This window comes from Neopelma chrysocephalum, unplaced genomic scaffold (genome assembly GCF_003984885.1).
Source record: "Neopelma chrysocephalum unplaced genomic scaffold, ASM398488v2 Primary Assembly neopelma1_198, whole genome shotgun sequence".
In the NCBI taxonomy this organism is placed as follows: Eukaryota; Metazoa; Chordata; class Aves; order Passeriformes; family Pipridae; genus Neopelma; species Neopelma chrysocephalum.
In genome coordinates this window covers 422241-444813 of record NW_020897860.1, presented here as the reverse complement: position 1 = coordinate 444813, position 22573 = coordinate 422241, and the positions used below count along the sequence as shown (strand labels likewise).

Sequence of the window (22573 nt, the reverse complement as noted above, 5' to 3'; positions counted from 1 at the left end):
AAAGGCAGGAAAATAATTGAATGAAACCCAGGAAAAAGGGAAAAGAGAATGAAAGGTAAAGGCAGGAAAATAATTGAATGAAACACAGGAAAAAGGGAAAAGAGAATGAAAGGCAAAGGTAGGAAAAAAATAAAATGAAACACAAGAAAAAGAGAAAAGAGAATGAAAGGTAAAGGCAAAAGCAGGAAAATGAAGCAGTTGGTGTGTTTGAATAAGGCAAATGAACAAAACCACTTCCCACTCCTCACATGGGATTTTTTTTATCCCCACTGCTTGATGGATTGTTTAAAAAAGGAGGAGACATTCAGGATTTTGGAGGGACCATGGAACTACAAACTCCCCCTGCCTTGCATGGGCCGGGAGAGGGGAGAAGCTGCACAGTGATGTGTCCAGTTACTAAGTGTTATTACAGGGACATAAATGGATTTATCCATGGATTTGGCCCATGGGCTGCTCATCATCTCCATGGAACTTCCTGGAGATCCCATGGAGGGATCCCAGCCCTGAAGCCCTGGGTGTGCAGAAGACCCTTCACTGGGCAAATCATTCAACTCAACCTCCTGTTCCAGCACCTGTTTGTTTTTTTCCCAGAGGGAAAAGGCCAATATTCATGTTTTTGAGGTGCTTGGAAAGCAAGGACAACCTTTTCTGGGTGCTTTAAATTTCTCCTGGAGGTTCTTGTTCTCTCTCTCCCATCCAAGGTGTCTTTGGGCATCAACTCCTGATGCTGAGCTGGGCACTAACAACAAGTTACCTGATCCCTGAGATTCTCAGGAGGGAACTTTTCAGATCCCTAGTTTCTGGAAGGCCTGGGAATGGGATTCTTCACCTCTTCAATCAGTCCAACACCCACCAGGACCCCGGGGATTTACAGATTCCCCTGAACCTCATTGGACAGATGCCCACAAGCCCCAGGAAGCCAAACCAAGCAGCCCTTGGGCTCTCACAGGTATCTTGGGAAAAGCAGAGGAAATTCATAAATTCAGTAACTTCCTGCATCATGGAAAGGCAAAATTTGGTGGTTTCCCACATCTGAGTGCAAAGGAAGGACATGTTGTCCACCTTCTTTGTTGTTTGTTGCACCTTCTGTGGTGGAAGGACAATATGGAGAGTGATAATTTCCTACTCTCCATCAGCCAAAGCTCCTCTTGGGTCCTTTTTCTCTATACAAAAGCCAGTTGATGCCCCCAAATCCCAGCAGAAATCTTGGATGAGTCTTGATCAACATGAACCAAGCTCAGATCCTCAACCTTTGAACCCTTGAGGTCAAACAAGCCTGAAGTTTGGTCCAAAGGAAGAGCAACAATGAGGAAAACTGGGAAAACACCAAAGCAGGACTCAGGATTGGGATCACAATCCCAACCTTCTCCTGAGCATCCTGAAAGTTTCCCACCAGGGTGGTTTGCACCATGTTCCATGTGGGACATGGCAAATATCCAAAAAGGCAGAGATGGGACATGTCAACACATTCCCTCTTCCCAAATTTCAGGGCACTGTCACCTCCTCACATCAACGGTGCCAACACTTTTCCCCCTTGGATCAGCAATTCAGGGACAACACTCTCACTCCACTTTCTCCTGGCAGCTGCTGGGGATGAAGCTGTTCCTGGGCTGACAGCTCCTGGCAACACAGATGGAACTTCATCCCCTCCAAAACTTGACAGAATCAGATCTGATTTATATTTAAAACTCGTGAGCAGATGGGATGAACGAGGTTCTGCATATGAAGAGCCTTTAATGGCACGACAGAGCTGCCTCAACAGCACTTGAGATTCATCAGGGCTCAGAAATCCTCGTTGCCAGCCCTGCTTTTGCTCCCCATCCTTCCCAATTAAGAGCTTCCCGTTGGCAGGTTAATGGAGAACCCAACAGGGGCTCCTCTAATGGGCTCTCAATGTCCTGCCTCCATTGTGGCACTTTTCCCCCATTCCTGTGCCTGTTGTGTTTCCTGGTGGCAGCACAGCAGAATTCCAGGGCTCATTTGAGTATTTTTAATGGAATCACTTTAGAAAAGTCGGGAATCACAGCCAGGATTGAGCACAAACTACTCCCCCACCTCAGTTTCTCATCTGGACCATCTGAGAGCTCGAGAGCAAAATCCGTCCTTTGAAAAATTAACGTGTTTCCCCAACAGCTTCTGCTTTTTCCAACCACTTCCTACCTTTTGTTTCAAGCAGAAACACAGCAAAACAGGAAATCATTTCATTCCCATTTAAATAAAACCCCATATCCAGAGAGCATCAGCAAACCCCTCCAGCAGCGAACCCAACATTAATCCAACAAAAAGAAAGACTTTGCTTGTGAGCCTTGAAATGAAGCAGAAAAAGGATCAAATCAGCACTAAATCAGCACCAAAATAATTCTGGGAAGATCTGAGAGAGAGATTCCCCTCCTGGCCAGCACAGTTGTGACAGTGTTGTAAAAAGAGTCCCAACCACAACCCCGAATTTCTCTCCATGTTAATTGTCTGTGATGAAAAGCTTCATTACCTGGCAAGTCAGTTGGATCCTCAGACATCGTTACTGGATTTCCTGAGGCAAACACAACTAAATTTACCATTATACTTCATTTTGGTGAATATTTCTGCTCTGTTTGAGCAGAGCCGTGAAAACAAACAGAGGAGGATTTGCTCTGCTCACATAGGCATGATTTGCTCTCAGAGGCTGTGATTTGATCAGTAATTAGATTTCAGGAGTGTTCTGAGTCACCCACCACAGTCATAAACTGTTCATTTGCCCAAGGACGCTCTGTGACAATTTTCCTACCCGGGTCACAATTTTGGATCTAAATGAAGGGGAAAAATAACTAAAAGTGAATTATTTTCCTCCTCCAGCAGAGTGAAAAAAGCCAGGAGAGTTCTGATGGAATCCACCATGTACCTGTGGGAGCAACAGGGAGCAAACGATGCCCAAAGTGGCCTCAAAGTTGTCCTTGAGCCAGAGCCCCACGGCGTGGATACAACCCCGGACGTGGATGATGCTGAGCAGCTCCAAGCGCTGGAAAAAGGGGGAGAAAAACATCATGGTCACCCCCAAAGGCATCAAAATCAGCTTCTCTCCCACCACCAAAGCTCCAAACACAGTTCAGGACCAGCATCTCCAGGTCCTGGTCCAGACAAGGCCCAGCAAACCCTGCAGGGATGTCATGGTTCAGGAATGTCCAAGGGAATACCCTGAGAAACACCCCAAAATTGCAGGGGAAAGCAATAATACGGAATTTATACTCAGCTGGTACCTCCAGACTGTTCCAACTGGATTTTTTTAGGGGATCTGGGGAAGAGGAAGCAGCAAATCTCTTATAGAGTCCAAAAAGTCACCTCTTTGTTGAGTGTCCTGTACCCACAGAGGGTGTTCACGACCTCTCCAGGGGCCTGTGGAGAGAGAAAGTTGAACAAACTCATCCCAGAGCAACAAAAGTATACAAAGAAATACAAGAAATAAGAATTAAAAACAAGAAACAGAAGAGCTGCCCCATCTGGGACTATTCAGAGCAGCAAAAGTCGAGCAGACACCAACCCTCACACCTCACGTTGTCACCTCAGGGCCCTTTTTTGCCCAAAGGTGATGCTTGAACTGGAAATTTTGGCAGAAAGTTGTTGGGGTATCTTAATTATATTTTTTCAACCCCTTTTCTCTCTGTTTTCTGCTGTTCTGGAGGATGTTCAGGCCCCCAAACCCTCTCGCAGTGATTTAAACCATGACCATCTCCACATCCTGGGGGCTCCTGTAAAGCAGCTCTTTCCCAGCATTCCCTGGACTTTCACCTCCAGTCGTGTGTCTCCTTCAGAATAAACGGAATTTCACAGGGATTGAAGGTATTGGGCTCTCCAGAAATCAAGACTTTGGGAATTTCCCTGAAGGCTTCCATCACTTTGTAGAGAAACATACGGTTTTTAGACATCCCCAGGGCTGAGATCTTCAGTGGCCAAATAAAATGTTTCAAGAGCTGCAGCTAAAGGGAGACTTCCCACTGCCAGAGGGTGGCGTTGGATGGGATGTTGGGAAGGAATTCCTCCCTTGGAGGATGGTAAAGGGGTGGGATGGAATTCCCAGAGAAGCTGTGGCTGCCCCTGGATCCCTGGAAGTGTCCAAGGCCAGGCTGGAGCAATCTGGACTACTGGAAGGTGTCCCTGCCCATGGCAGGGAGTGGTATTGGGTGATCTTCAAGGTCCCTTCCAACCCCAACCATTCCATGATGTCAGAGGTTTGAAAAGAGATGCTGGAATTGTGTTTTTCTTCCCCAGGGTTCCTGTCCCCCCCCATCTGTTTGTTGCAGGATGGGGGGTCAGGGAGGAGGTGGGTTGGAGTGGGGACAGGGGGAGGGCTCAGGGACAGCACGGTGGCCGCAGGGACAGCGGGGACTCCCTGGTTTGGGGGCTGTTGGGTTTGGGCCAGGACCAGACAGAGCAGGAGCCCCAGTTTTGGCTGCCTTTGTCTTTTCCTGAGGGGAAGTCTTTTTTCCCCACGGGACACCTTGTGGAGAAGACCAAGAGAGAGAGACCGACCCAGCTCAGAGCGAGGTGTTTATTCTGCCTTCGCACTCCCTGGGGAAAAAGGGATTGTCCCAGTTAGAACAGCTGGGGCCAGTTCATCACTGGATGGGTGTAACCCAAAACTGTGGATTCCAGAGCCTTCCAGGCCACTGCCCACAAACTGTTCTCAACAGACCATTGACACCCTCTGCCCAGAGCAGCCCTGAGCCCTCAGGCTGGAAACTGGGTGTTCAGAGGCCTGGGAGATAGGAGGGTGCTCCTGTCCTCACCCCCAGGGTGGAACTCCCCGCCCTGAGGGAGGGACTGGGCATTCCTGCCTCAACTGGAGGAGAGACAATCTTGGGCTCTTGGGACTTTTTTAACCACCCATGGGATCCAGAGGAAGGCTGCAGAACACCACTCTCAACCAGACTGAGCCCACCACTCTTGCCCAGACTGCACCAGCCTCTCACCAACAGGTTTTTCCCTCTCCTTTTCCTTTGGACTCAGGGGGCCCAACGAACCCCACTCTGTTCCTGCCCCAGGGTGCTGGGTTCTACATTTGGGGTTTGTGGGTTAAAACCAACTGTTTGTCTGCATAATCGTATTTATTGTATTATTTTATTATTTTCTTAAATTGTTCTTCTGACTTATAATCTCTCCTTTGAGTTGAGTTCATTTCCCCTGCTGGTTTACCTTTAAACCAGCCCAGGGATTCCTTCAGTGCTGGCTGTGGGCATAGGGGGCTGTGAGAGCTTTGAACTGGGACAGTCCTGCCTCCCCCCCAGCCCCGGGTTGCCGCGGGTTTCTCCCCCAACCTGGGCAACTGGGACTTTGTTTTGTTTCTTCTGAAAGTTTTTGATGGCGCCATTTGTTGTTCATTCAGATTTTTGTTAATAAAAAGCTGTCTCTTTTCCTTTTCCACACTTCCACCTGAAGTCTCTTAATTCCTGAGTTGTAATCTTGTTAAACTAAGACACGGGATTATTCCTTCCCCTCTGTATTAATCACCTGGGATTTTTCTCTCTCTGCTCTGCCAAGGTCTTTTCTTGGCCAAATTCTCACCCAAAACTGTGGGGAGTGTAAAAATACCCCAAAATCCGCTTGGATTTCTTCAACACATCCCCACTTGTACCACAAAAGGACAACCCACGAATTTCTAATTCCACCTCCAGGAGCTTTAGGATTCTTAATCAACACCCTGATTAGAGCTGACAATTATTTTTGCAGCTGATTTGCATGTCAGACTTCCAGTGATAATTAAACCACTTCACATTTCACCCTTTTCCCCACTAAAAACCCCACAACAATACAAGGTTGATGATAAATTCTCCTTATTAAATCCTTGGGGCACAGCCAAGGCTGGGAGCCAGTGCTGATCCTCCCAGTGCTCTGAACCTCCAGGAGGTTTTGCCACCAGGATGAAGCTCAGCAAATCCTTGTTTGGAAGTTTATAGCACTGCTGGTACAGCAACCAGGGATATTTGTGCTATTTTTTGGCCCAGCTCCTGGGATTTTATCCCCACATGTGTTGGATTGATGACAATGAGGAGCAGGGTTGGATTAAATGGTCTGTGTCAGCACTGAGCTCAGGCTCAGCAGAAAAGCTCTGCCTGGAGGGGGATGTCTTGATTCCCAGCTCTGTGAATCAGCTCAGGAGAACCTCCTGGCTCTGCAAATCCACTCCCCTCTGGAGTCCAGCCCCATCCAACCCAACAGGTTGGAAATGCCACCTTCCAGGGGCGGTTGCTCCTGGGATTTCTCTCATTCCACTGCACAAAGGTGGCTCTTTGTGCAAACACAGCCCCATTTCCAGGAAAATCCTCAAAAATCTCCTCCCCAGGAGCAGATGAACACCCCCAACACACCCCTAAACCCCTCAGTGGCTGAGAAATGTATTGGACAGGAGAGGACCAGAGTGCACCCAGATCCACGCTGGGATGCAGCCAAGTCATGGAGTCATGGAATGGTTTGGGTTGGAAGGACCTTGAAGCTCATCCAGTGCCACCCCCTGCCATGGGCAGGGACACCTTCCACCAGCCCAGGTTGCTCCAACCTGTCCTTGGACACTTCCAGGGATCCAGGGGCAGCCACAGCTTCTCTGGGCAACCTGTGCCAGGGCCTCCCCACCCTCCCAGGGAAGAGTTTCTTCCCAATATCCACCTAAACCAGCACACAGAATCATGGAATCGTTTGGGTTGGGAGGGAACTTAAAGCTCATCCAGTGCCACCCCTGCCATGGGCAGGGAACCTTCCACTAGCCCAGGTTCCAACCTGGCCTTGGACACTTCCAGGGATGGGGCAGCCACAGCTTCTCTGGGAATTCCATCCCATCCCCTCCCCACCCTCACAGCCAACAATTCCTTCCCAAAATCCCATCTAAATCCCCACTTTTCCAGTGGGAAGCCATTCCCCCTTATCCTGTCCCTCCATCCCTTGTCCCAAGTCCCTTTCCAGCTCTTGGAGCCCCTTTAGGCCCTGGAAGGGGCTCTCAGGTCTCCCTGGAACCTTCTCCAGGCAGAGCAACCCCCAAGTCCTATGTTGCTGCTATTGTTTTAAAAACAATCCTCCAAACCATTTTATGTCACAGAGTTGAAAATCTTGGCATTTACAACAACTCCTTGGATGATACAAACAGAAACAAGCCTAGGACTTTGCTCTACATTAAAACAGCAGAGTAAAATACAACAAAAACAGTCCATAAATATATACATTTTCTAGTTTCTTTATCATCTCACACTGATGTTGTGTCAAGCTGAAAATGCAATTTAGAAGAAATCCTTCAGTGCAGAAATATGCAGTGATAACCAGCTGGAAAAGGATTTTTTTATGGAATACTGAGTGAAATAAAGGCATTTTCTGTGCCTTGTCTGCCTTACCTTCCTGATGCAGCACGTGTAGGGCACCCCACAGGCCAGGGGCCCACTGCTGTTACAGGAGTGGTACTGGTTGACCCCCCAGTCTCGATATTCATCCCCACCACAGCAGGAAAACTGCACAGAGAGGAAAAGGAGAGGGTGAGAGGGGCAGCTGAACCAGCATTTCCAGGGCCATGTCCTGCCAGGTCAAGGGGGAGTGGATTTAACCTGAAAGAGGGCAGGGATAGGTGGGATATTGGGAAGGAATTGTTGGCTGTGAGGGTGGGGAGGGGCTGGGATGGAATTCCCAGAGAAGCTGTGGCTGCCCCAGCCCTGGAAGTGTCCAGTGTAAGGTTGGAACCTGGATTAGTGGAAGGTGACTGACCCTGCCCGTTGCTGGGGGTGGAATTGGATGGGCTTTGAGTTCCTTTCCAACGCAAACCATTCCATGATTCTTTGTGCTGATTGAGATGGGATATTGGGAAGGAATTCTCCCCTGGGAGGGTGGGGAGGCCCTGGCACAGGTTGCCCAGAGAAGCTGTGGCTGCCCCTGGATCCCTGGAAGTGTCCCAGGCTGGGTTGGAGCAACGTGGTCTGTGGAAGGTGTCCCTGCCCAGGGCAGGGGGTGGAATGGGCTGAGCTTTAAGATCCCATCCAACCCAACCCATTCCAGAACTCCACCTCCAACACATCCCCCTCCAGCCCTTCCCTGCAATCTCCATCCCCAGCTTTGACAGCCCCAATTATTTCCTGCTCTCAGGACCCCAAATGGGAAGCTGAAGACCCCCTGTAAAAGCAGCAGAGTGGGTGTTAAGCCCTGCTCAGCCCTGGTTTAGAGGCTGTGGCAGTTCCAGGTGGATCCCCAGTGTTGGAGTCAGCCTTGCTTGGAGCCCAGCAAAGCTCAGGCTCATTCAAACCCGACTGATTTAATTCCAGGTGACTAATCCAGCCCATTCCTGAGGGGAGATGGCTCTTCCAGCCCCTGAATGAACAGATTTCTTGGCTCTTGAAGGCAGCTCAGTTGGTGCCATTCAATGCTAATAAGGCTCCAAAGTCTAACAGGGATTTCTCCTCCTGTCAAGTTAAATTAGAGATCAAATGCTGCAGCTACAAAGGGAAAAGAGCTGCTTTTTTCTTCTCTTCCCACAATGAAGGCAAAAAAAAGAAGTTTAATGAAAGTCATTCTCTGTTCTCCACAGAATAAAAATGGGTTTGTCACAAAGCAAATCATCCCTTCTTGTGGCAAACAAATTTGAATCTTTACATTTTTCCCCCAGAAAGAAAAGCCTGGAGAGGCAGGAGAGGGAAGGGGGTGTTTGGTAAGAGATAAAAAACCCAGGTTTTCTCCATTTTTAAGCATCAACCCCTTCAAGGAGCAGTTTTTGCAGAGGCTTAACCCTCTGAGTATCTGCTCCCCCGAGGGGTAATTCTTGGGCAAAGGGAGAAGCCACAGCTCTGGGGGTTCTCCCACCCCAAAATGGGCAAACATAGCAAGGAGCAGCCAAAACACAGATTAGCAACTAATTTCTGACTTCCTACCTCTAATTCCTCTGTTGTTTTTAATCCCACCTGTGTCAGTGAGGGAGAGCAGCTCCCAAAATGTGCTTGGAAAGAGGGGAGAAAACACCCAAAAGGATATTGGTGGGCTTGATACCCCAATGCTGCAAAGTTTTTTTTTCCATTTTCTTTTTTAATTGTACAGAACTTGGTATAAAATCCTTCAAACAAATTGCCAGGAAGCCTCACTGGGGTGTTTCCTCCTCTGCAAAAAGAGGTTTAGCCCAAACTCCTGTTGTGCCTCGTGCTGATGGGCTGGTGGTGGCAACACTTGGCCAAAGAGAGGAGAAAAAGCCACAGCTCTGGGGGTCCTCCCACCCCAAAATGGGCAAACACGGCCAGGAGCAGCCAAAACCCAATTTACAGCTCATTTCTGACTCCCTACCTCTAATTCCTCTGTTGTTTTTAATCCCACCTGTGTCAGTGAGGGAGAGCAGCTCCCAAAAAGTGCTTGGAAAAAGGGGAGAAAACACCCAAAGGGATCTTGGACATTTTGATACCCCCATGTTGCAACTTTTTTTCCCATTTGTTTTTATAATTGTGCAAAAAATTGCTACAAACAAGTTGCCAGGAAGTCTCGCTCGGGTGTTTTCTCCCCTGCAAAAAGAGGTTTAGCCCAAACTCTCGTTGTGCCTGGGTTTATTTCTAACAAGGTGGGCCAGCCTTCAGGTGGGTTTGACTTTCATGTGGGTTCCTGCAGCTCAGAGAGGAATAACAGGTGGAAAAACCAAAGGGAGAACATGGAAAGAGCCTTCCAGGTCCCACCTGAGCAGCTCTGAGTGTTCAAAACTGCCTCCACTACCTGAAAAATGAGGAGTTTTTCCAGCTCTAGTATCCCCCTGGAAGGAGCCCCACTGGGGGAGCTGCCTTTAATCCTTCTCAGAAGAAGGGAGGAAGTTTATAAGCACAACATCTCATCTCTCTGAGCTTTACTTTGAGTTTGGGCAAGAACTGAAGCTCTGGCAGCTCTTTGAAATTCAAATCAAACTTTCCTCTTCCCCTCGTATCAGCAAACCACTAAAAAATGATCAGAGGAGGAGAACTGAGAGAGTGACTGGCACCAAACCTGGTTGGATCTGCTTTTAAGAGAAGCAGAGTCGATGTTATGGCACCTGAGCAGCCCAGTTTACTCTGAGAGGATGAAAACTTGGTGTCAGCACGGAGGGATCACCTCCAGACCTGCTTTTTTGGATAAAACACAAGCCCAGAGCAGCCTGTGACCATCATTTACTGTTAATTCTTGCCCTCTGCCTCACTAAAACCCTGGGCTAAGCTCAGCTTTGCTGGCACACGGCTTAGTTAGGTCAGGCAGAACCCCCCCAGCTCCTTAGGATTTGAGTTTGGCTTGAACCCTCTCTCAAGTCATATTAATTTTTAAGGCAAATTTGTTCCCATTTCCACTTGCTCACAGGCAGCCACACCCAGGAGGTGACAACAGGTGAATCCACATTATTTGCACCATCACCCTGGCAATGAAACATTGCAATTCCTGGCACTTAAAACCAATATTTATATGTTTTTCTCACTCTTCTTTGCTGAACTCCTGCCCTTTGCAGCCCTGGGATGTGAGACTGGAGACCACCAGGACTGGTTTAAGTGTGGGAAGGGGCTTGGCTCTGGTTTAAGGCATCACTGGAGAGAGGGTTCAAGCCAAACTCAAATCCTGAGGGGCTGGGGGGGTTCTGCCTGACCTAACTAAGCCGTGTGCCAGCAAAGCTGAGCTTAGCCAAGGGTTTTAGTGAGGCAAAGGGCAAGAATTAACAGTAAATGATGGTCACAGGCTGCTCTGGGCTTGTGTTTTATCCAGAAAAGCAGGTCTGGAGGTGATCCCTCCGTGCTGACACCAAGTTTTCATCCTCTCCAAGTTGAACTGGGCCCATAAACCCAATTTTTAGTATCTTCTAAGATGTAAATCCTCTGCTTTGGCCTCTCCTGGTCCCTCCCTCAGGATGAGCAGCTCTGCTGATCTCAATCCCTGCCTTTGCTGTTGCTCCTGCTTTGGAAACCACAAAACCACACCAACCCTCCCAGCAAGGAGCTGCACATCCTTGCAAAGCTCATTTTCTCTGAGGTAAAATGTGAGATAATAAAGATTTATATGGAAGTGGCCACAACTTTTAGCACAGAGAGAGAGACTTCGAGATGAGAATCTTCCCCTGAAAACTTGTAATAAAAAGGGGAATAATAATTCAAGGGAAGAAGTAGAGGGGAAAAAAGTTGTAAAAAGGGAGGGAGGTTATTTGATAAGAGTCTGAACCTCGGTGGTTTGGAGATACAGGAACATTCCCATAAATAAATCCAATTTATCTGGAGGTTTGTGGTCCAAGGCTCCTCAAGGGTGACTCCAACAAGGACTTTCTGCACCCATTTATCATCCAGAGGTCTGAATTCCAGCCTCCTTTTGGGTGGTTAGAGTAAAACTTGGAAAATATTCTGATCTTGCTTAGAATTGGGCAGGACCTGAGACCTTCAGAGGGTTCTCAGCCTGATTGATGAGCTCAGCTCAGCAAGGCTGGCTCCAAAGGCAAGGGCAGGTATTTCATCCAAGACAGGAGAGCTCAGAGGGCCTTAAATTCCAACCACATCAAAGAGGAAGGAGCTTCAAATCTCCTTTTCTTCAAAGAGAAACATAAGACTCCCAGATTTATGATGCTTCATAATGAAAGCAGAGAAACTGGGCTGAGGGGAGAATGCAACGTTCACCTGACAGAGCTTTGCTGGGAAAGCTCCTGAGCCAACCCAGGAGACACAAAATCCCTGAAATTCTCCTCCTGCACCTCAAGTTTTGAGGGTTTTCCACTTTTTTTTTCCCCCATTTATCAAATGCTTCGAGCCAAGTGGTCCCTCCACAGCGACTCAAATAATGGATAAACCAAATATCCTCAAAATATGAGCAAAACCACATCCCCCAAATACCCAGATGTGGCACTTGGGGCCGTGGTTTAGGGTGGGCTTGGCAGTGCTGGGTTGGACTTAGACAGGACTTAAAGAGTTGTTGATCCTCAGGGGTCCCTTCCACCTCTGAATATTCTGTGATTTGGTGACTTGGAGGATCTTAGGGGGCTTTTCCAACCTAAATGGTTCTGTGGAGGTCACCTCTTCTCCCAGAAAATCTCCAGTTTTCCCATGGGAACAAGGGCTTGGCCAGGTCCTGGTGACACCTGAGTCAGGAGACCCACCCAAGGTGCCCCTCTAAGGGTCTCTGAAGCAGCTTCAGCACAGGTTATTTTACCCCTTCACCTCCCTCTGAGCAGGTTGGGGAAGATCCAAAAAAAGATCCAAAAGATCCAAAAAAGCTCCCAGGCTTTAGGTCCCAATTTCCCATCCAAACATGGGAATATAAATACCCTGGAGTGGCTCGTTCTGCCATGAGGATCAGGAGATGCTCTTTGCTGCTCCACAGACGTCAGAAGGACTCGCCAAAAACCCCCTGGGGGAGCAGAAGTGCCCAAAAAACCCACCCTGCAAACCCAACCAGGTCAAGATATTCCAAGCAAAGCAGCCAAGGGCTGGGAATAAACTCTAAAAGCACAGTGAAAAGGAAAGTTTGTGCTTCAGGGGTGAGTGGAGTCAAGAATTCCTTGGAAAATCCACCCTCAGACCCCCCTGGGGCGACTCCCCCTCCAACCAAACCTTCTGTTGCACAAAATCCAGGATGTTCTTGAAGTCCAGGTCATCGTAGTAGTGCCTGATGCCCTCCTGGATGTTGGAGTGGAAAACCTCGTTCATCTGGGGACAGAAATCCCAAAAATACGACTCACGGATGGAAACTGTTGCAAAACACCAAGTTTTTCAGAGCTGTTGCTGGAGGAGAAACTTAATCCTGGAACAGCCCATTTTTGGGGGGCAAACTCCATCATTTTTGAGCTCTCTGGGTTAGAGCTCCCATGGAATCTCTCCTTTCCCTGCACATCCAAGCAGACCCACCCAACTTTCTCAACATTTTATTATTTCCCATCATTTTTCCCATTATTTTTCCATTATTTCTTAATTATTTACCTATTTTTTATAATTGATTTTTCCTTATTATTTTTTAAATTACCTTTTCCTTTTTATTGATTTTTCCTTATTATTGATTTTTCTATTACTGATTTTTTCTTGTTAATTTTTTCTTATTAATTTTTCCTTTTTATTGAGTTTTTCCTTTTTATCAATTTTTTATTATTGATTTTTCTTATTATTGATTTTTAGTATTTATTTTTTCCTTTTTATTGATTTTTTGCATATTGCTGATTTTTTCCTATAATTGACTTTTACTTATTATTAATTTTATTACTGATTTTTCCTTTTTATTTTTCCTTATTAATTTTTTATGATTGATTTTTCCTTTTTATTGCGTTTTTCCTTTTTACTGATTTTTTATTATTGATTTTAGTATTTATTTTTTCCTCTTATTGATTTTTTCCTTATCATTGATTTTTAGTATTTCTTTTTTCCTTTTTATTGATTTTTTTCTTATTGCTGTTTTTTTCCTATTATTGATTTTTTCTTTACTATTGATTTTTTATTATTTATTTTTCTTTTTTATTGATTTTTTCCTTAATATTTTTATTATTGATTTTTTCCTTTTTATTCATTTTTTATTATTGATTTTTCCTTATTACTGATTTTTTTGCTATTGATTTTTTCCTTATTATTGATTTCTTTATTATTGATTTTTCCTATTGATTTTTTTCCCCTTATTATTGATTGTTTTTCCTTATTCTTGATTTTTTTCCTTCCAATTAAAGCAATTTCTCTGGAAAGCTCCTTCAAGCCCTTCAATCCCATGGGATTTTAACCACTGGAAGGAGGTGAAATGGGAGGTGATTTATCCATGAGATGAATTCCAGGAGGGAGTCAAGAGCTCATCAGAACCCTCAATCATTCCCTAATCCCAACAAATCAGCAATAATTGAACTAAAAATTCATTTTCCAGGTGCCTGGGAAGGTTCTCATTGAGCTGGAACAGAGCTGGGAATGTCCTGGGAAGAGTCTTTGACTCCTCACAATCCACCAGGAATATCAATGAGGGAAAAAAGAACTTTATTCTGAGTTACAAACGGGTGAAAGAGGGGGGAGGAAACGTTGCTGTGCATAAATTAACTCTGACAGGAAAATTAGAGGTTGGGAAAAGCAGGGACAGAAGAAGGTGGAAAAAAGAGGACTGAAGACACCTCGGAGCAAAGAAAACCCAGCAAGTGGGGCTCAAACAGCCTCCCAGGGACTGCTCAGGTGAGAGTTTATTGAGATTCTAATTCCTGGTTTGCTCCCCATTAACAACACAACAGAAAACACCCAGTTTTTACCCTTTTCCTGCTTGTTTTTTCCCCAGAAAGGCTCATCCCAAGATCCTCCCATCCCCCAGGAAACATCCCTAATTAAATCTTGGTTTAAGGTGGGACATAAATGTCACAGGGTTAATTCAGTCCTGCTTATAAGACCCCTCCAATCCCGTTAATCTCCAAGCCCCATTTGCATCTCCACAATATTTCAATATTCAGTAGCTTCAAGGCCACTAAATTAAGTCCTCCTTGCAGCTTATTTAACCCAAAATCCAATTCAATATGGTTTTAAGGAGTTTAATAAACAACCATTGTTCCAAATGCAATTTTGCGCCTCCAACCAATTTTAGGCCAAGTGGATTCATCACTTGTCAGACCCTTCTTTTCTCCTTCCCCCACCGTTTGATTTTTAATTAGGTTTTGATATCGCCCGTTAAATTTAAATTAAGGGACAATTTAGGCCTTAATGGATTCTGCTCAATCCAGGAGTTTCATCAGGAGGATTCAATCCCTTCTCCTGACGGCCCCCCCTTTCTCCCTGGCATTCCTGCAGTGCAGGATGGTGCTGGGCACCAATCCTGAGCTCAGATTTGGAACAAAGCAGAGCATTTAATGCTGAATTTCACAAAAAAAACCAGTGTGCAAGTGGCAGCACTTTTGATTTTCTGTTTGTCGTCTCAAGCAATTTGATTTTCCTTGGAGTAGCACTGAGGATTCAGGGATCAGAGGGGTTTGGAGAGCTCTTGGGAGCTGCTGGATGGAGTTGGTTACAGCACCCCAGAGGCAAAATCCTCCCCCACCACCTCCCTTCAACCTTGGGGCTCAGAAATCCCAAATCCCAGTTCCTGGGCTGATCCCACAGCCTGGGCAGCAGGGCAGGGAGGGATTCTGCCCCCTCAGGTGAGACCCCACCTGCTGCTCCAGCCCTGGAATCCCCAACATCAGAAGGATTTGGAGCTGCTGGAGAGAGTCCAGAGGAGGCCACGGAGCTGCTCCAAGGGCTGGAGCCCCTCAGCTCTGGAGCCAGGCTGGGAGAGCTGGGGGGGTTCAGCTGGCGAAGGCTCCAGGGAGAGCTGGGAGCCCCTTCCAGGGCCTGAAGGGGCTCCAAGAGCTGGAGAGGGACTTGGGACAAGGGATGGAGGGACAGGACAAGGGGGAATGGCTTCCCACTGCCAGAGGGCAGGGCTAGATGGGATATTGGGAAGGAATTGTTGGCTGTGAGGGTGGGGAGGGGCTGGGATGGAATTCCCAGAGAAGCTGTGGCTGCCCCTGGATCCCTGGGAGTGTACAAGGCCAGATTGGAGCAACCTGGTTTAGTGGAAGGTGTCCCTGCCCATGGCAGGGGGTGGCACTGGATGATCTCCAAGGTCCCTTCCCACCCAAACCATTCCATGTTCTTGCCCATCTCTGGCAGCTCCAGCTCCGTCCCAGCAGCAGCACTGGGGGTCTCAGACCCTCCTCAGCTCCAGCCCAGAGGCAGCTGAAAGACTTGGGATTAACCTGTCACTGGAATGGATTTAAATGCCAGGGAGTGGGGGGAGATGGGATTTTGGGAAGGGATTCTTCCCTGTGAGGGTGGGGAGTGGCTGGGATGGAGTTCCCAGAGAAGCTGTGGCTGCTCCACCCCTGGGAGTGTCCAAGGTCAGGTTGGAGCAACCTGGGCTAGTAGAAGGTGTCCCTGCCCAAGGCAGGGGGTGGCACTGGATGGGCTTTAAGGGCCCTGCCCCCCCAAACCCTTCTGGAACTCTGGGATGGGTTTGAAATCACTGAGCTGTTTGTCCATCAGGGAATTGATTTTCAGAGCCTGGAATCAGAAATCCCGGAGGATTTTCCCCTCCCTTATTCATTCCCTGAGCCAGCAGAGATTGATATTGGCTGTTCAATCACTTGATCGATCGCAGGGCTGAGATTAAATTGGGACCAGCAGAGTTTCTGCAGCAGGAGGTGGAGGGTGGCCAGAAAGGGCATCACTGGAAGCATTTCTGGTCCAGCAGGCTCAGCTCTGACTCACACCCATCCTTGGGACTGCAGCCAGAAGCTCACCTAATTAACGAGGGGAGCTTAATGAGTCCTCAAGAGAAAAAACCCCACAGGTTTTTGGCTGAGACTCTGTGGCTCCATCAGGGGCTCTGGGTGGTGCTGGAGATCCACCACAGCTTTGGAGCACCAGGAGCAGCCCCAGCAGAGCAGTGAAAACCTTCCTTTTCCAGGAATCACAGATAATTGAGGGTTTTCCTCCCTGATGACAGAGTTTGTCACCACTCAAAGGCCTCCTGGCTGCACCCACCTTGTTCTCAAAGATGATTTCGATGAACAGCAGCAGCAGCTCCGTGAGGAAGATCACCAGGAGGACCCAGAAGAACTGAAAGGAGGAAAGGAAGGATTAGCCCAGCTCTGTGTCCAGATGTGCCATCAGGAGACCTGAGAGTTGCTCTGAAACAGTTGGAAATCAGATCATTTCATTATCTGCTCTCCAGGGACCTGCAAATCTCCTTCAAAGATCTCAGTCCTAACAAGAAAAGATGTTTGTTCCCTTCAAGAAAGCGAGGAAGGAAGGGTGGAAGAAGCCAGGTGGCCAAATTCCGTGTGGGAAAACAGGGCAAATGGAAGCAGCAGGAGCAAATGTTATCCCTGGGAAGGTCCAGGTGTGTGGTGGGATGGCTGGACATGAAGCTTCCAAGCTGCACATCCAGTGGAGGATCACACATCCCACAGAATCCAGGCAATAACTCCTGTGGCAACAAATTTAGGCTGGGAATCAACATCCTGGTGGGGAAAATGACTTAAACCAGGAGGTTTGATGTTCTTGCAGCCCTCACAAATCAGTCTCCTTTGGTCCCTCTCTGAGAGGTCCCATCCAGCTTCAAATCCCACTTTGGAGGAGTGAAAACAAAGCCCTGCTCAGCTCCCACTTGTCTCCCCAAGGTTCCTTCCCCCAGCTCTTCTTCACCCAAAAAAACCCCTGAATGGAGCATCCAAACCCTCCTGGACAGAGCAGAAAGTGTCCCTTTTTTTGCTTTCCCAAGGATTGCAGGAATTGCAATTTTGGAGCCTCACCAGGAAAAGGAAGGTGGACAGTTACCATGGCAACCAGCTAAAACCCCAAAAACCAGTTAAAGAAAAAAGGGGGGATGGGGTGAGGGGGAGAGAGAATTTATTACCACAATATTAACTCAGACTGTTGGTTTATTAGAGTTCACAAAGTCAGGGAGCCAAAATTTAACCTCCAAAGCTCAGCAAAACCAAAATGCTGCTGCAGCAAAAGAACATTTCATGCCCCAAACCCCAAATCATTGGGGTTTTAATGACCCACCCACTGATGAGTCCTCGGAGCCACCAGACAGGTCCCACTGGAGGAGCAGCTCCACCTCCATCCCCACCAAAATCAGCTCCCAACAGGCAAGGGAACCTCTAATTAAGGAGATAATAGGTGTTATCTCAGTGGCATTTAGGTGTTATCCTATTAAATGCATTTAAACTCCTATTAAATGGGGTTTTTGGGGGCAGCCCAAGGCTCTGGGGTTACACAAACCAGGGCTCTGGATCCCCCAGTGCTGCAGCAAGAGAGACAAATTCCATTTGGGAAATATTTTTGTCCTTCAATCTTTGAACCCAAGCAAATAATTAAATCTGAGTGTTTTGTGCTGGTTTTCCCAGGAAAATTCCAGCTTTTCCCAATCCCACTGTGACAAAGGATTGAGGCTGCAAACTCTGATGGGTTTGGTGTCAGACCAGAGCTCCAAGAAATGTCTAAAATCCAGCAGGATTTGGCCCACAGAGATTTTGGTCACTCCAAAGCTCCTCTGAAAGCACCAACCCTGCAACTTTTCAAAAAAAAAAATAAGGATTTTAACCCCAAAGATGCCTTGTGCAGTTCCTGGAGGGTTTTTCTCCCTTTGCCTGTTCAGATTCTGGCTCCCACTTTATCTCCTCCTTTAGGCTCAGTTCCTGCTGTGCAGCTTTGTCAAGTCAGGTGTAAAAGACCAGGTTTGTGACCTGCTCTGTGGGTACTGAAATCAAGGGAATATTTAATACCCAGCTTTGAGAGCTGATTTATCAACAGAGGTGGGCAGAACTCCAGGGGATGCTGGGTGGGATAATAATGATTTATTGTGGCTTTCGAATGCTCCATCATGACATTCACATGATGGAAAGGTAGGAAAACTCACCTTTTCCAAAAGAAAAAGCCCAAAAAAGAGCTTAACTCATGGTCCTTGTAAAACCTTCTAAAAGGCTGATGTTAATTGGGAAGAAAGACTGGAATTCCTCACAAAAGGGAGACAGAAAATGTGGGGTGTCACATAAATTATTCCCAGTTCCCCTTGGACAGCCCACGATTTGTAACCTCACCTTCAGAAATCCACATAATTATAATGAAATATTCACATAATAATATATAATATAATATTACAATATATTGCTAGAACAATATTATTGTAGTAATATATAATGTAATAAAAAATATAATAAAGAATATATTATAGGAAGATATATTATATGTACATGTACATATATGTAATCTGTAATTTATTATTAATATATTATATAATACATAAGAATAACATAATGTATTATGTTAGTCTCATATATAATATATATCATATATATATTATATAGTTAGTCTCATATATAATATATATCATGTTATTCTTATATATATATAGGATATATAATATATATTATGTTAGTCTCTTACATATTATATATATTAGTCTGTTATATATCATATATAATATATATCATATTATTCTTATATATATATAGGATATATAATATATATTATGTTAGTCTCTTACACATTATATATATGTTAGTCTCTTCTATATCATATAAAATATATATCATGTTATTCTCATATATATATATAGAATATATAATATATATTATATTAGTCTCATATATTATATAATATATTAATAATAAATTATCATGTTACATATACCAGAATAATACATCTTAATATAACACATTCTTTATTCTATTTTATTTATTACATTGTTATATTGTGTATTATAATACAATATCCACATACTTATAATTCAGAGAGGAATTGCAAGCAAAGCAGCCCCAAATCCAGGTCTCCAGCACAAGCCTAAAAATGGTGAAGTCTGAGTCAAATCCAGCTTTTCTTCACCAAAAAATCCTCCAAGTGGAGCATCCAAACAGAGTGGAAAGGGGATTTTTTTTGCATTCTGAAGGATTGCAGCAGCCACACTCCCTGCAGTGCACATTTGGGAATGGAACTCTTGGCAACATCCCTGATAATATTCCCTTTTCTCTGGACACTGCAGCCCTTGGTGTTTGCCAGGGCCAAAAAAATCAGCATTTTTTATCTTAAACAGCCTCCAGCAGCAAAAGAAAGAGCAAAAACCCTCATTAAACAGCATTTCATCCTGCCCGGAGCTGCCCTAGGTTTGCAGCAAGTTGGGAATCATAAATCAACTAAAAAAATAATAATCAGGAGGAAAGATGATGTTCCCCCCCCCCAATTTTTGCACAAATTCACCCTTTCCATGGAAGTGGTGCCACTTGAGTGGGTGGCCTTGTCTCCATTTAGGGTTCACTTCTCCCATCCCTGAGAGGGGATGAGAAGGAGGGATTGGGAAGGTCCCTGAGGATTCCATCCCTAACAAAGCCCAAAACAAAGCCCAGATTTCAGGGAGAGAACTCCTCAACCAAACCTCGATCTCACCCAAGGTGCTGGATCAGCAAAAAGCTGCTTCATTCTTATTAAAATTAAAGCTCAATTCTTATTAAATTAACAGTGGACACAGCCAGGTCGATCTGAAGAGCTCATCAATCCAACATTCCTAACCAATTGTGCTGCTTGATTCCCACAAATCCCTTGGCAACGGATTGATCACCCCCATTCCCACCCCCATTCCCAGGAGCTGCAGAGCTCTGAGCTGCCCCTTCCCTCCTCTCATGAGTCTCCAGCAAGGTTTTGATCATCCTTAATCCCTCCTGTCCTGGTTAGAACAGCTGGGACCAGTTCATCACTGGATGGGTGTAACCCAAAACTGTGGATTCCAGAGCCTTCCAGGCCATTGCCCACAAACTGTTCTCAACAGACCATTGACACCCTCTGCCCAGAGCAGCCCTGAGCCCTCAGGCTGGAAACTGGGTGTTCAGAGGCCTGGGAGATAGGAGGGTGCTCCTGTCCTCACCCCCAGGGTGGAACTCCCCGCCCTGAGGGAGGGACTGGGCATTCCTGCCTCAACTGGAGGAGAGACAATCTTGGGGGCTTGGGACTTTTTGAACCACTCGTGGGATCCAGAGAAGGACTGAGCCCACCACTCTTGCCCAGACTGCACCAGCCTCTCACCAACAGGTTTTTTCCCTCTCCTTTTACTTTGGACTCAGGGGGCCCAAGGAACCCCACTCTGTTCCTGCCCCAGGGTGCTGGGTTATACATTTGGGGTTTGTGGGTTAAAATCAACTGTTTGTCTGTATAATCGTATTTATTGTATTATTTTATTATTTTATTAAATTGTTCTTCTGACTTATAATCTCTCCTTTGAGTTGGATTCATTTCCCCTGCTGGTTTACCTTTAACCCAGCACACCTCCCAAAGCCCAGCTGAGCAAAGCTGGGCTCTGCCTCAGGCTTCGAGACAGGTCTCCTTCAAATTTTGGGAATAAACTCCCCCATCAGGGTGATTTTCCATGCCCACTCTCCAGGCTGCCTGGAGTGATCCCTTCCCACGTGTGCTCTGCCTGGTGGGTTTCCTGCCACCTCCCTGCTCCAGAGAGGAATTTTTTGATGGCAAATTCCATCCCAGGAGCTTAAAAGCCACCTGGAATGCTGAGTTGGTCCCTCAGGTTTCACCTCCCAGAAGACAAAAACCACCTGGAATCCTGAGATGATCCCAAGGAAATGTTTCCAGCTGTCAGGGGTGAAAACCTGCTGCTGCTTCATTCCCAGAGGATGAGCAGCCCCCTCCAATTCCCGGTTGGAACACGTCCTGTCCAGCAGGAAGGATGAACAGGGATCAGGGATGGATGGGAGCAATGAGGGGTGAACAAACCATGCTGGGATTTATTCAGGAATCAGCCCAGGAAAGGAGATTGAAGCCTCAGTCCTGAGCTCAGGGACACTGGAGACACCCCGTGCCAAGTGTGACTCCAATGGGATTTCGGGTGGGAGAAGGATGAGCTGTTTGCCAGAAAACAGGCAGGAAAGAAGCAGATTTAAGGTGAAAAAGGGCAGATTTGTTGGATATTGGGAAGGAATTCCTCCCTGTGAGGGTGGGGAGGGGCTGGGATGGAATTCCCAGAGAAGCTGTGGCTGCCCAATCCCTGGAAGTGTCCAAGGCCAGGTTGGAGCAACCTGGGCTAGTGGAAGGTGTCCCTGCCCATGGGATTAGAACCAGATAATCTTTAAGGTCTCTTCCAGCCCAAACCACTCCCTGGCTCTCTGTTTCTGTGAAATGCAGGCCCAGCCTTGGTGGGCAGGAGGGGCTTGGAGCCCATTCCCTAAATAAAATAATGTGGGTTTTATGGATAAAAGAGTGCCCTGGGCACAGGGAGTTGTTGCTGTGCTGCTCAGACAGGAGCTGCTCTGCCAAGTCTCTTCATCTGGGCTTTGTTGTCCTCGTTTTATCTGTGGAGGAGACATCTCTGACAGATTTTAGGGGTTTTTTTCCTTGCTTCAAAGCAGTTCTGAGAGCTGGTTCTCAGTGGGAATAAACAATGATTTTGGGTTTTCAGAGGAAACAGCCTTTGAGCAGCAAAGCAAAGGCTGAGGAAGGGCCATGTGACACCAGGGAGAGATGGTGCTTTAAAAACATCATTTAAAGTTTCGGTTTTGGGGTGAAAAGAATCTGGATTCGTGTTTCTGGGAGGCAGAAAAGATGATTTAGTGGCCTCCCAGGTGGAGTGAAAGATTTATTTATCACACACCTCAGCATCCAAAGGCTGCATGTTCCGTGTTCCCATTTATGCAGAGGGAACAACCAGTTCCAAAACACAGGACAAAACCTGGGGGCTGCTGCCCTATAAATTCCAAAAAAACAGGGGGATTTGTGCTTTGGAGGAAGAGAAATTAAATTCAACAAGTTTCTTTTTATCTGGAGGATGGGAAGTCTGGATTTTCCACCCCTTGGGGACCTGTCCCTACTTTTATATTTGTGGGACAAACCCTTTTCTTGCAGTGGGACTGACTCGGCCCCTTGGCTGGGGAAGTGACAATGAAAATGCACCCCCAAAATATTAACTCTTTTAAACTATTCAATTAACTCTTTCAAACTACTCAATTAACTCTTTCAAACTATTCAATTAACTCTTTCAAACTATTCAATTAATTATTTCAAACTATTCAGTTAGTTCTTTCAAACTATTCATTAATCCTTTAAACTATTCCATGAATAACTGTTTTAAACTCTTCCATTAATAAGTATTTTAACTCTTCCATTAATAAGTATTT

The 22573-nt window shown here is 46.3% G+C and overlaps 1 protein-coding gene across 3 annotated transcripts in view; it reads right to left on the bottom strand.

The window, feature by feature from the left end:
* LOC113977056 (tetraspanin-15-like) overlaps positions 1–22573 on the bottom strand; it is a 44150-nt gene that overhangs the window by 8530 nt on the left and 13047 nt on the right. For 2 of the 3 annotated variants that reach the window (XM_027702841.1, XM_027702844.1), the window contains 6 exons: positions 16437–16511; positions 12519–12614; positions 9804–9902; positions 7350–7463; positions 3316–3369; positions 2879–2995 (listed from right to left, as the gene is read on the bottom strand). In XM_027702841.1, the coding sequence (XP_027558642.1) occupies positions 2879–2995; positions 3316–3369; positions 7350–7463; positions 9804–9902; positions 12519–12614; positions 16437–16511 (555 nt within the window). The remainder of the gene's footprint in view (positions 1–2878; positions 2996–3315; positions 3370–7349; positions 7464–9803; positions 9903–12518; positions 12615–16436; positions 16512–22573) is intronic. The other variant, XM_027702842.1, reaches the window with a different exon arrangement.